Here is a 15,029-nt window from a genome sequence, read left to right as displayed (position 1 = left end):
CGCAAAAAATAAGCCCTCAGCCAGATCTGACAACAGAAAAATACAAAAAATACTATCGAAGTTGTCGATAGTAAAAACAATGCGATTTTCTCCAATATTTGTTTTGCTCAATAAAATTGCAAAGATAAGAAAAACTATATAAATGAGGTATCACCGTATTTGTAGTAAACCCCCGGTGAGCGGGGGAAAAAGTGCTAAAAATCCAACATAAAAATTGATGATTTTGTTCGTGTCCCCCTTGAAATAGTTAATAAAATCTCATGAATAAGCTTAAGACTCCCCCCAAAATGAATTATCTATACATTGTATCATTCTGTACATAATAAACCCTCATATGTTCACATTAACAAAAACAATTAAAATGTATAGCTTGTACAATGTGACGAAACAAACCTGCTGTAAATGGCGCCGCTTTGATCCTATGCTCAGCTGTGCGCCCATACAGTTTGAAGAGCGTTTCATCATTTAATTTATTATGAAACTGTCAGTTTTGGCCTAAATTAATGTATTTTCCAAAAGAATTCAAAAGTTTCTAAATCGCAGGTCCATATTGCTTTAACCCATGTGAAACACTTAAAGGGTTAATGGACTCAATAGAAGTTGTTTTACATACTTTGAGGGGTAAACTTTTTATAGTGGGGTAATTTATGGGGTTTTACTATTATTTAGGCCTTTCAAAGTCACTTGGAAGCTGAGTTGTCCCTCAAAATGTGAGTTTTGGCAATTTTCATGAAAATGAGAAAAATTGCACCTAAAGCTCTGCGCCTCATAACATCCTAGAAAAGTGACAGGACGCATAAAATATCATCTCAACATTAAGCAGACATTGCGTAAATGTTAATTATCTAGCTTTTTGGGTAGTTTTACTTCCTGTCAGGAAAGCAGAACATTTCAAACTTGGAAAATGAAGAATTTTTACAAACTTTTGTCAAATTTTCACTTTTTTTCAGAACGAAACGCAAAACTTAGCACTTAAAATTTTACAACTAACATGTGTCACGAGAAAACATTCTCAAAATCACCTGGATATGTTAAAGCGTTTTGAAGTTCTAATCAATTATCGGGATACATGTCAGATTAAAAAAAAACAAGTCTGGTCATTAAGCTGAAAACTAGTGTCGGTGATAAGGCGTTAAGTATGTGGAAGCTCCAAATAAATCTAATCCTTCTAAGTGGAAATATTATATACAAACATAGGAAGTACCCCGACAAATTTTACCTGGTTTGGGGTGTGTGTTGTGATTTAGCAGACACTAATTAAATCGGTCCCTAGGTTCAGGAGTTCTATGGCAGATCTCTTATTTGGGTTACTCTCTTCCAGTTTAGGTTACTCCTATTCATGTTTTTGGTAAGTTTGTCTATTTAAAGCTGGGGTAATGTACTTACAGGGTTGCTTTTTGTATTCCGCAAATGGAAATTGTTTTCTTTTATACTTGATCCCTGTATTTGTAACCGTCTAAAATGACATGATTGTATTGTAACAATTATTCCTATGGTAAACCCCATAAATACGGTCCAAGTGTCTAAACCGCCACCTTTTTGTCAAAAAGGCAATATCTTTATTTTGCCTCCAATAAAACTTTTAATAAAAAGGTTGTACAGGTTTTGTATCCAATGTTAAAACGTTTTGTTGTTTTATGGATATGGAAAAAAAAAAAAGGAAGAATCATGTACATAATATAGACCGAAAAAAAAAGAAAAGCAGAGATAGAACACAACAGATGCACAACAGACACGCAGTACATACGGCAATGTAGATCTACCCTAAAAGTATATAAATTTGCTTTCATCACGATTGTAGTAACCCAAAGAATAAAGGAAAGGTGTGAACTTGACTACACAGTGAAAGCTGTAAAATTGTGAATTAGATTACTCACCGGTAATTCTATTTCCGTTAGTCCACCATGACGGCCCAACCTGGAGGATGCCCCTTGACCTCTGCAGGGACAGGAAGGAGAGAGGTTAAATGCTCCCCCCCTGCATCCTCCCGCCAGTGATTACAAAATAACCATGCTGAGGAAGATACAATCAGATTTATTAGTATGTTTGCTCCACATACAGAAAATTCATCTGAAAGTAAAATACAGAAAGAAAAAATCCAGCTGGGAGGGAAAATATATAGGCCGTCATGGTGGACTAACGGAAATAGAATTACCGGTGAGTAATCCAATTCGCAATTTCCGCTTCGTCCCCCATGATGGCCCAACCTGGAGACTTACAAAATTAGTAAGCTTTTAGGGAGGGATTACAGCATGTAACACCTTGCGCCCAAATGACAAATCTTTTGACAAGTGCAAGTCCAGTCTATAATGCTTAGAGAACGTAGTAGATGAAGACCACGTTGCAGCCCTGCAAATCTGATCTAGTGACGCTCCTCTTCTTTCCGCCCAAGATGTGGACATAGCCCTAGTCGAGTGAGCTCGGATTCCTGCTGGTATCGGACTTTTCTGTAGGTCGTAACATGAGGCAATCGCCAGTCCCAGCCATCTTGCGATAGTCGCCTTCGACGCCTTCCTCCCCTTATTTTTCCCCTGAAATTGGATGAAAAGGTTAGAGTCAATACGCCAGGCCTCGGTGATCTGTAAGTATTTTAGTACAGAACGTCTTACATCCAAAGAACTCCATTCTCGTTCTCTTGCTGAGGAAGGGTTCTCACAGAAGGAGGGTAGGATAATCTCCTGATTCCTATGGAAGTCGGAAACCACCTTGGGAACAAAATTTGGATCCAACATCAATACAATTCTATCATCTAGAAATTTCATGTAGGGTTCCCTAATAGATATAGCCTGAAGTTCGCCTAACCTTCTAGCAGAAGTGATGGCTATCAGGAAAACCGTCTTAAGTGTTAAGTTCTTTATACTGGAGGAGTCAATAGGTTCGAATGGTTCCTTCATTAAGGCATTCAAGACTAGAGTTAAGTCCCATGCTGATGATTTTTTAACAGTCTGGGGCTTTAACCTAGAAGTTGCTTTAATAAACCTCTTGACCCACCTGTGCTCGATGAGAGGCTGGTCGAAGAAAGCACTAAGCGCGGACACCTGGACCTTCAGGGTGCTGGTGGACAATCCCAACTCCAAACCCCTTTGAAGAAATTCGAGCACCTGCAAAATATTAAGGTTAGCCTGGGAAGGTGGACTGTCCTTACAGAAGGAACAGAACCTCTTCCATATCTTATGGTAGATGGCAAAAGTGACCGGTTTCCTACTTGCCTTCAGGGTCTTGATGACTTCAGACGAGAGTCCCTGAGAACTTAGGAAGCTGGATTCAGGATCCAGGCCGACAGCTGCAGTTTTCCCGGATTTGGATGATGGATTGGACCCTGATGTAGCAGGTCCTCGGACAGTGGAAGGATGACTGGATCCTGTGGCGACATTTTCCTCAAGAGTGGATACCAGCTTTTCTTCGGCCAGTTTGGGCAGATGAAGATGGCTCTGGTGTTTTCCTGGAATATCTTTCTCAGAACCCTGGCGATCAGGGGAATTGGGGGGAAGGCGTAGGCCAGTGGAATGTCCCAGGGGTGAGAGAAGGCGTCCAGCTGTTCCCTGTTCTCCCCTTTTCCAGAGAAAAATAGCGCGGGCATTTGGTATTCTCCCTTGTTGCGAACAAGTCCACTAGAGGATAGCCCCACAAAGATGTTAGCTCCAGGAAGATCTCCTCCTTGAGACTCCACTCGTTTGGTAGGATCTTTCTTCTGCTTAGAAAGTCTGCCCTTGAGTTTTCCGTGCCCTTTAGATGGGTGGCAGATATTGACAGGGTGTGTTGTTCTGCCCACAAAAATATTTTCCGAGCTAGCGTACTCCGGAGAGGAGACCTGGTTCCCCCTTGCCTTTTTATGTAGGAGACCGTAGTTGTATTGTCCGACAAGATGAGAAGGTGTTGGTGGGCAAGAAGTGGGGTGTTCGCGCTGAGGGCTTCCCATACTGCTTGCAACTCCCGGAAGTTTGAGGATCTTCTTGTAATCTCCTCTGTCCAGGTACCTTGGGAAAAATGCTGAGGCAACACTGCCCCCCAGCCCCTCTGGCTCGCATCTGTTTGGATTGGGATGTAAGGGCTGTTTGACCAAAATATTCCCTTCCTCAGATTTCCGTCTTCCAACCACCATAACAGGTCCTTCTTGACGGCAGGTGGAATCGGGATTTTTCTGTCCAGATCCTCCTGTCTTCTGTTCCAGGATCTTAAGATCCATCCCTGGAGTGTTCTGGAATGGGCCTGGCACCAGGCTACCGAGGAGATGCAGGCTGTTAGAGAGCCCAGAATCTTCATTGCTTCTCTGATGGAGATCACTGATTTTCTCCTGAACTTCGTTATCAGGTCCTTGTATGTGGTCTCCCTTGTCCTGTGGAAGGAACGACATTTGGTAAACCGAGTTCAGGTTTACACCCAGGAATTTTCTCACAGTAGCTGGGGAAAGTTCTGATTTCTGATAGTTTACTATCCATCCCAGTTTTTTTAAGGTTTCTAGGGTGAGATCTCTGGAAAAGAGTAAGCTCTCTCTGTCTTGGCCAACAATAAGCAGGTCGTCTAGGTACGGGACGATCAGTACATCCTGTAGTCTGAGAGACGCCACCACCTCTGCCATCACCTTTGTAAAGGTTCTTGGTGCAGATGATATTCCAAAGGGAAGTGCACAAAATTGAAAGTGTAGTGTAGAACCCTCTGGAGACAGGACAGAAAACCTTAAGAATCTCTGTGAGAAAGGGTGTATAGGGATGTGATAGTATGCGTCCTTTAAGTCTATAGTGCACATTAATGCATCTTGGTGAATAATGTGTGTGGCTGATCTTACAGACTCCATCCTGAATTTTCGGTAGATGATGAACTCGTTGAGACCTCTCAGGTTGATGATTAGCCGGTTTGTGCCGTTCGGTTTCTTTACCAAAAAAAGAGAAGAGTAAAACCCAGATTTCTCTTGATCTTGTGGGACAGGTATAATCACTCCAGAGGACAGAAGGGAAGCTACTTCTTGCCATATTAAGTTGTGGGATGTAAGTGACATTGATGGTGAAGGTGGCATATATTTTGTAGGGGGAAGTCTGCAGAATTCGATGTTGTAACCGTGCAGTAATATATCTAAGACCCAGGGATTTAAAGTGATTTTTGTCCATTCTCCTCTGAATCTTAACAATCTTCCCCCTACTATAGCATCATTGTTTTTTGTTTCTATTAGGGTCTGTTGGGGTGGAGAACAGAAACCCTCTCCCTTTACCTCCTTTCGGGTAGCTCCAGCGTCCTCTTTTCCCTTTATCTTTGTAGGAATCCTTTTTGAAGTCCCGAAAGGGCTGCTTCTTGGGTATCGATCTCTCAGGAAAACCCTTTTTCTTATCTGATGCTCTCTCGAGTATAGCATCCAACTCTGGCCCAAACACAAATTCCCCTGAGAAGGGGAGGCTGCACAACTTTGCTTTGGATCTGATATCACCGTTCCACTGTTTCAGCCACAGTGCCCGTCGAGTAGAGTTAGTGAGCGCTCCCTCCTTTGAAGCAAAACGAATTCCCTCGGCTGCGGAATCTGCAAGGAAGGCTGTTGCTGATTTTAGCAAAGGAAAGTTCTCCAAGATTGTTGATCTTGGAGTTCCCTCCTTGATGTGGGATTCCAGTTCATTTAGCCAATACAGCAGGTTTCTTGCCACTGAAGTAGAAGCTAAATTAGTCTTCAGACTGAGCATGGAAGTTTCCCAGGCCTTTCTTAACAGAGAGTCAGACTTCCTATCCATTGGGTCCTTTAATTGTGCCGCGTCCTCAAAATGGAAGGTCAGTCTTCTTCACTATTTTTGTGACCTGCACATCCATTTTTGGACAAGTGTCCCACACCTTGGACTCCTCTGGCTCAAATACAAGTCTCTTCTTAAAGTTTTTGGACACAATGACTCTCTTTTCTGGCTCTCGCCATTCCTCAGAAACTAGCTCCTTTAAGGTGTCATTCAGGGGAAACACCCTCTGGCGTTTTGCCTTTAATCCCCCAAATAACTCTTCCTCCTTAGATCTTGGAGGGAGAATCTCCTCAATTTCCAGGGTCTGTCTTATTGCCTTTAAGAGACCTTCGAGTTCCTCAAACTGAAACAGATGACGTGAATCTTCTGTTTTTTGTGAGTCCATAGGATCATCATCTTCTACGTATGAGCATGAGGGAGCTTCAGAGTCATCCCCCTCCTCAGATATAGAAGAATCCGGCTCCACTCTAGGTTTCTTACTCGGTGGGGGCCTGGACGTAGCAGCGGCCACTGAAGAACTTATTTTTTCCTCAATAAACCCCTTTAATTCATCTAAGAAGGACGTTTTTTCCTCTCTCATGAAATTGTCGATGCAGGACTTGCAAATCGGCTTTTTGTATGAGTCAGACATAGAGTGGGCACACATGTTACACTTCCTAAGTCGACTTTTCTCGGGTTTTTCAGACCTGCTCGTCTTATCCCCTTTATCCTCCTTGCCTTTCCCTTTAGACCCCTGGTCTTTCTCCTGAAAGGGCAAGCGGAGGATAATAAATGACCCGCTATCTTTACACACAGTAAAAAACCCAAACCTGCACAAATGACCCCACTTACAGAAACCGGAGGATGCAGGAAGGTAGGGTCTGCCTCGTCAGCCATCATAAAGCCAGGGAAGCACACAGGAAAGTTTCCAGGAATACACAACACAGGAGTACAGCACCGCAGCGTCACACACAGATCTTAGACCTGAGATCAGCGTGACTAGCCCGCTCCAGGTGACTTAAATACCTTAATGGGGAGCCCATCCCCCTGTAGAGTCCACCACGCCGTGCTCCCGTTCCCAGAGATGCATTGCGGTCCTGTGAGCCGCTACTTCCGGTCGCGACCGGAAGTCGTCATCGGACCTCGAGGACGCCGGGAAATGTAGTTTCTTCGGCCGCCGCGCGCTCACACAAGGATCGCGGAGCGGCGGCCAGGACAAACGGACTGGAAGGGCGGCGAAAGGGAAGGCACGAAGGCGACCGAACGCCCCAGCCCGCCGGGATTTAGCCAGCCAGGACAACCCGTGAGTTCCCTATGGAATCTTCGTCCCCCCCCCCCCCCTGGAGGAGAGAGGGCACCTCTCTTGTCCTGCCTCAGCAGGGACAGGAAGAACACTGGCGGGAGGATGCAGGGGGGAAGCATTTAACCTCTCTTCTTCCTGTCCCTGCAGAGGTCAAGGGGCATCCTCCAGGTTGGGCCGTCATGGGGGACGAAGCGGAAAATAAAGATTGTGAAATGGCGCAACTGTGCTAGTTTTTGTAATTTTTTTTTACAGTTTCCCAGTACATTGCAAAAAATACAAAATATTAAATGAATGAAGAAAAAAAAAAAAAAAAAAAAAAAAAAAAAAACACAGAACCCCCCCCCTCCCCGCACAAAAAAAAAAAAAAAAAAAAAAAAACTGGTCTTGAGGGGCTAATAAAAGAGCAGAACAGAACAGTAAAATTGACCTGGACATTCAGGCACCAATGACCCTCAGTAACAAATGGGTTGGTAATGGCTGCTATGAGGTCTCCTTTATTGCAGTGGGGTCCTCATTATTATAAATTGTCTGCTCCAGGGGTCTTATTAAATAACTATTCTGGGGACTTTATCAGTCATCATTTGATTGCAGCATTTGGTTTCTGGGTAGGTAAGAGGTGTTGTACTGTGGCATTTATAATTAATAGGGTAGCATTTTGTGTTGTACTGTCGTTCTTGAGTGCTGGTTACTATTGCGACTGCCTCAAATTGAACAGTATGACAATGCGGCTTTGAATCCCTTAACCCCTTATGGACCAGGCCCTTTTTCGTTTTTGCGTTTTTATTTTTCACTCCCCACCTTCAAAAATCTATAACTTTTTTATTTTTCCATGTACAGAGCTGTGTGAGGTCTTATTTTCTGCGTAACAAATTGCACTTCATAGTGATGGTATTAAATATTCCATGCCGTGTATTGGAAAGCGGGAAAAAAAAATTGTAAATGCAGTGAAAATGATGAAAAAACACATTTGCGCCATTTCTTACGATCACAGGGATAACAAATTTGTATAGGTTTTATAATGTTTTCATGCATTTACAAAAATTAAAACCTCCTGTACAGTAAAATAATTCTTCATTTTACAGTGTTCTTGCGCTAATAACTTTTTCATACTTTAGTGTACAGAGCTGTGGGTGGTGTCATTTTTTGCGACTTCTGATGACGTTTTCAACGCTTTTATTTTTAGGACTGTGCGACCTTTTGATCACTTTTTATAGAATTTTTTCTATTTTTCAAAATGGCTAAAAAATGCAATTTGCAACTTCGGGCGCTATTTTCCGCTACGGGGTAAAACGCAGTGAAAAACGGTTATTATATTTTGATAGATAGGGCATTTTCGGCCGCGGCGATACCTAATGTGTTTAGGATTTTTACTGTTTATTTATATCAGTTCTAGGGAAAGGGGGGGTGATTAGAATTTTTATGTTTTTTTAATATAATTTTTTTTTCCTTTTTTTAATTTATTTTTTTTACTGATTTCTCAGACTCCCTAGGGTACTTTAACCCTAGGTTGTCTGATTGATCCTACCATACACTGCCATACTACAGTATGGCAGTATATGGGGATTTTGCACACCATCTATTACAATGTGCAAATCGCACATTATAATAGATAGCCGAGATCATGATAGCCTCGGATCTTTGTGTGATCCGAGGCTGTCATGACAACGGATCGCCGCTCCCCGGTGACGTCACGGGGAGTGACGATCGGAGCCAAGATGGCGGCGCCCACGCGTCACCGGCTCTTTAAAGCCGCCGGCAGCTTTGCCGGCGGCGATCAAAGGGTTAACACCTGCGATCGGTGCAAGCACCGAACGCTGGTGTTAGCGACGGGCGTTTGCTTCATTATGAAGCACATGCCCGGTGAGTAGGAAGAGGGCTCAGCCCGTGAGCCCTCTTCATACTCCCCCATGCGCAGCAAGACGTAAGGGTAAGTCTTATTGCGCTATGGGGTTAATGATAATGTAACTGTCCCTTCAGTATGTTTTGGTAAGCAGTTAAAATGCCAAAACTACAGAATTAATTATAACCACAGAATATAACGTTGAAGTAAGTGGAATGAAAGCCAGCTGAAATTAAAACAAAAAACAACACACTTCAAACCACTATAAAGTTAGTTCTGAAGTTTGCATTAAAAGACAATAGATCTGAAATGACTACATACACACAATAGGGCTCCTTTGTTACTTTAAGAAAACGACAAGTTCCATGAATGCAAAAGTCCTTGTATTTCCTTTGACATGGATCCCGTTTGCGACCTTTTCCTTTCTTTCTTCCATTGTGAATTTTCCCCTCGCCTTGCACATCTTTGGGTTTTGAAGAATGTGCAGCTAAATAAAACACAAAATTAGCACCAAATAATGTAGAGATCCATGGCTCTAAAAGGCATATTAAACAGAACCTATAATATCCTAACTAGAATTCCCTCTCCCTTAAAATCTTAAAGGGGTTTTCCCACCAAACAAGTTTGGCCCCATTTACAGGATAGGGCCTAAGTTGCTGAATGGTGAGGGTCTCAAACCACGAGAACAGGGGGCCCGATGTACCTCAGTCGGACCCCTCGTCCCTCCCCAAAATGAGTGAAGCAGACTGCGGAGAACGTCTCTTCTGCTCCATTATGAGCTTGTCAATCTCCGTCAGCTTCAAGTCATCACTAAGAGCCCCACGATCAGCAAATTAGGCCCAACTTGTTTGCTGGGAAAACCCCTTTAACCATTTACCTATTTTTTTAAAAAAAATCAACAAAGTAATATGCAAATGAGCTGAGAAGAGTCACTCTTTGTTTGAAATCAGTTATTTTTAAAAGTTGAAGGGGAGCGTCACTTCGGACACCTCTTCCTTGGGCTGTATAGTACCTAGAAATGTTCATATTAATCCCTTCAACACTGACATATGGCCATATGTCCTATTTTCACATGCCCAGTGCAGAAAGGAAGTTTCATGAGCGGGGCCAACTTTAAACGGCTAGATCTCGTGAACCTTGGGAACTACCGACACAATCTAGGTGTCATATTAAAAAGAGAATCTCCTCTTTAATACAGTATCAGCATTGTGTACAGATGCTTTACAGAACCAGAGACATTCTTACAGTTGGAATAAAACATTTAGATTTTTCTGACTAACTTTAACAGTAGATACCTCAGTTTTTGTGAAACATGCAAATACAATCTTGATATTAAATTATATGGGAAGTAAAAAAAATACCATGCAACGTGTTTCGTGAGCTACTAATGTGCACTTTGTCAGGTGAATACATTACTAGTCTTTTGGCCCGTCACCCGAATGTCTCGGTGTCCAGGCGCATTTCCTCAGCACTGTAGCGGAGAACAGAGCCGCCGGCTCCGTTCTCCACTACAGGGAGCAGGAGACGCGATCTCACAAAGTCTCCTGCTTCAAGCAGCTCACTACAGCTGCCGGGAGCAGGAGACGCTGGGTGATGACGTCACCGCGCCTCAGTCCTGTGAGAAGACAGATGAAGACAGGAAGAGAGAGAGAAGACTTGGGTGAGTATGTTTTTTTTTTAATGATACAGTGGAGGGGGAGAGGGCACATTGAGGAGACTGTGGCCACCATTATAGGAGGCTAAGAGGACCTGGGAAGGGGGGGCTGTGGGGGACATTACTTGCAGCCACATGAATTACAGGAGCCTATGAGGACATGGGGGCTGCAGATGTCATTACAGGGATTTTTTTTTTGGGGGGGGGGGGGGGACTGTGGGGTACATTACTTGAAGCTGGGGGCATTACTGGGGGCTATGAGGACATATGGAGGTAGCTGTGGAGGACATTACTTGTGGCTGGGGACATTAAAGGAGGGCTATGAGGACATGGGGGACTTAGAAGGACATTACTTATGGCTGAGGGGAACATTCCAAGGGGCTGCAGGGGACCTTACAGTAGTCTGCAGAGAACCTTTCAGGTGGCTGCGGGCAACCTTACAGGGGGCTGTGGGGGGTTATTATAGGGGGCTTTAGGGACGTTTCAGGGGACATTACAGGGGGCTATTAGGGCATGGGAGCTGTGGGGGACCTCATTTGTGGCCGGGGGCTTTACTTGTGGCTGAGGGGAACTGTTTAGTTGGGGCTGTGGAGGACACTGGGGGGGACCTTACAGGGGGCTGAGGGGGACATTACCGGTGGCAATAGCATTGTCCAGCATGGTGAGGACACTTGTGTGCCTGGCTGCACGGCTTCTTATGGACATGGAAGGAGTGAGGAGCACTCGTCCCCCACCAGCAGTCCTGGCCCAGGCAAAGCATCCATGTGTATAGTAAAGGAGAGAAAGTGTTAGGGGTAGCAGCAGAATAACACTGTTTGGGGATCAAGATGTAAGGACAATAAAGAACATAAGATGTCTGTGTGGTGAACTTCACAGGGAGGACATGTGGCTGAAGAGGAGACGTGGTGATGCTGGGGCTAATGGAGAAGATAGAGAGAAACTTCATGCCACAGGACACGTCACCTTGTGGTAGATGTAAAAGGTAGGGATTTCTTCTGTGTTTTCTGTAGCTGTATATGTTAGGTACAGTTGTTATTGGCACAACCACATGTGAAGTAGGTTAATTTCCTTAAAAATTCCATCATTTACCTATCCAATTACTTTCTACATTCATATCAATTCTGGATATCTCAAGCTGGTCATATTTAGGCATTAAAGGGGTATTCTCATCTGGGCACTCACATTCAGTTTCATTAATCTTCCATGTATAAACATTTCTTCAATTGGATATTATTTAAAAAAATGTTCCTGTGTGAAGTTAATTTCTCATAAATGTTGTCCCTTAGAAACGAGATAGCTTCCTCGGATACAACCACCTCTGATGGATTAAGTGCACAAAGAAACAAAAGATTATTGTATATAAAATGTCCTGGAGTTACTACATGTCGCACAGCCGCCCTGTGGTAATGATTGCTGAATCCAGGTGGTCAGGCAGGACTTTATAGCGCATGTCTGGCCACCGCTGCCAGAGTGTGACGTGGTCGTATCCGAGGAAGCTATCTGGTTTCTAAGGGACAACATGGCTACATTTATGAGAAATTATCTTCACACAGGAACATTTTTATTAATAACATCCAATTGAAGAAATGTTTACATATGGCAAATGAATTTAATTGAATGTAAATGCCCAGATGGGAATACCCCTTTATTGCTGTGAAGGAAAGGCCATTTGATGGCATTTACAGATATTTCCTCTAAGTTTAACATCCCTAGACAAGGTTGTTACAAATTTTTACAGAGTTGTCACTTCATAGCTAGTATACCAGATGGCTGTAAAAAGGCTAAGACAGAATTTGAGATCTCATTCCTCAATCTTAAAAAGCTGAGGAAGTGTGTCTCTTTCATTTACAAACAGATGATATCTGAACATGGACAAGCTAGCATGTCCTGTTTGCAACACTGGAGAGAAGATCTATCTATAAGAGTCTATAAGAAAAGGTGGGATAATGTTTTTCAACTTACATCTACACTTTCTGGGTGTGCTAAACATTTAGAAACAAGACGGAAAATATTGTGTAGGTCAGTGGTGGCGAATCCAAAATTCTTCTCCTCCTTTCTACTGTATTGGTGTCCTCAGGTGCCTATACAATTTACACCTGTGACACAGCAGGGAGTAATAAGTTACTGCTTAAATTGTCCCAATGGCAATTTGTGAAAAATATGTGGGTTTTGGTTGTAGTTTGGGCACTCTGTGTCTAAAAGGTTTGCCGTTACTGGTATAGGTGGTACCACACTCCTAGCAGGCCGTCACAGATTTATCCTACAACTTCTGATTTATGTTGGAGATCTGGCAGAGCAAAAGGCACCATACTGCACATATTCTGGTCATGTGAGATGCTAAAAGGATTTTGGGAACAAATTCAGAAATTTTAGAACTCTGCACAGGAAAAAAAACCATACCTCTATCCCCAGCATTTACTCTCTTGGGAGTAGGCATTAGCGATTGCTCTGCAGCCGACAGGTCTATCATTTTCATATTACAACGACTACAACTTTAATTGCAGAGCTATGGAAATCTCAAAAACTACCCTCCATATTAGAACTTCCGCACAGGGTCAGCATTAATCATGCCTTGGAGAGATATATGGCATATCTGGAAGGTAACCCTAACAAATCTCATGAAAGGTGGAAGAAGTGTCATTACCGTTCATCCCCTTAGTATAAAATGTTAGACGCAATACTTCAGAGGTCTTTACAAGCTTTGCCAAGAGACTTGTCTACTGTTAACTGTTAATATAAATGAGCCAGTATGTGATTTGTGGGTGGCTCAAGAATTTGTGTCAGTTCACTCTGGAGATCCCCAGAGAAGAATAACTACTAATACTGGAGACCCCCAGAGCAGACAAATACTAATACTGGAGACCCCCAGAGCATAAAACTACTAATACTTGAGACCCTCACACCAACCAATAATACTGGAGACCTCATGGCAGATAGTGGATATTCCCAGAGCAGAATAACTACTAATACAGTAATCCCACAGAGCACACAAATACTGGAGACCCAATAGAAGATTATTATAAAGATTATATATCTTACAAAGAGCAGTAGAATAACTACTAAACCTGAAGACAATGAAAGCAGACAAATGCTGGAGACCCTCAAAGCAGACAGATACTGGACCCCATAGCAGACACAAATAATGGAGACCCCCAGAGCAGACAAAAATAATGAAATGATCTTATTTCCTGGCTCCTCTTCTGCTCCCTGTACCACACTGCAGCTTCTTCTCTCCTCCATGTGCTGTAATGGTTGTATGCGCCAGCATCAGGGCCTGGACCATAGTTTCACAAAGAGCAGGAGAGGACCTACGAGTAGTGTTGAGCGGACCTGAAGTGCAAAGTTGAGGGTTTGTGACCCCGGATTTAAGTCTACCTCCCCGCCATTAGCGTCTGCATTCGGTGATGTTGATTATGTCAGAAGTTTGACTTACTGGGTGTGGGCGGAAAGTAGGAGTTGGTAAGTGGTGCGTGTGTATGGTGGCAGTGTGCGCTGCAAAACACAATGCCAATGACAGGACTGTGCCACACAGCCTTATCCTTTACTTGTAATAGGGGGCCAAAACAGCAGCAATAACTATTTTTCGTGGATTTATATAAATGGATTTTTCATACATGTATTTCCAAAAAACTTATTACTACTAAATGCTTAAAAATACTCAAAAATGTTAAGATGAGTATTTTTACTCTTAATCTAGAGTTCAGTGACAGTCTTCTAGTGCATTCAAGAAAGCAATCATTTTCCCATGTCAAAATATATTTACTAACTGTATCTTCAAATGAATTAAAGTATTTAAACAAAGGGCAAATGCACTGCTTAGGAAAGAATGTGATATTTATACAACAATATTCATATGGTTATAGCAGAAAAACTAAGAGAGGGCTTCTCCCACATACAAAAATATCAATCCACTCTTTGTCTTGTCTTAGCTTTAGTCTGAAACAGTGAGCCAAGATTGCAAGTTCACTGACCCCAGTTTACAAAAAACGTTTAATCGAAAACATACATACATACATACTTGACAGAACCCCCCAATTTTAATTCCTTCATGTCTGTTAATTGAAATAGATAAAACCTCTGCACTACCCAGACATTGATTGTTAGAGAATAGGATAACTAAGCAGTGGAAGTGCTGTCGGTGTGATACAGGTGTCTCTCTGTATCAAACAAAAACTAAAAAGAGAAGAGAAAACACACCAAGCTCCAATTGACACTGATTTCGTAAGACAGTTAATATAGAAGTTTTAATCGAGTTGTGGTCTCAGTACATCAAAAAAATAAAAATACACATCCTTCTTCTCACATATTATATTTCAATGTTATGCATTTTATCTATTGTTGCTTATGTATAACAGTACTGAATATCAAACCATTATAAAAAAAAAAATCAGTCCTATAGAAGTAGGCAGCAATGTAAAGCTGCAAAAAAATAAACGTAATGTTTATACCCAATTAGGACATTAAAAGGTATCACGGTGTGATCTCAGGCAGGGCAAAAAAGGTAAGGTGGCACTCAAAGGGGCCCACGTGCTTAACCTATAC

At 42.6% G+C, this 15,029-nt stretch overlaps 1 protein-coding gene across 2 annotated transcripts in view; it reads right to left on the bottom strand.

Moving 5' to 3' along the window:
* Positions 1-15,029, bottom strand: part of HBEGF (heparin binding EGF like growth factor) — a 169,693-nt gene that overhangs the window by 25,548 nt on the left and 129,116 nt on the right. For both annotated transcript variants that reach the window (XM_072145791.1, XM_072145790.1), the window contains exon 3: positions 9,155-9,320. In XM_072145791.1, coding sequence (XP_072001892.1) covers positions 9,155-9,320 — 166 coding nt within the window. The remainder of the gene's footprint in view (positions 1-9,154; positions 9,321-15,029) is intronic.

The sequence above is a fragment of the Engystomops pustulosus genome, chromosome 4 (assembly GCF_040894005.1).
Source record: "Engystomops pustulosus chromosome 4, aEngPut4.maternal, whole genome shotgun sequence".
Classification (NCBI taxonomy): Eukaryota; Metazoa; Chordata; class Amphibia; order Anura; family Leptodactylidae; genus Engystomops; species Engystomops pustulosus.
Note: the sequence above shows the minus strand (reverse complement) of the source record. Positions and strands in the feature narration are given on the sequence as shown.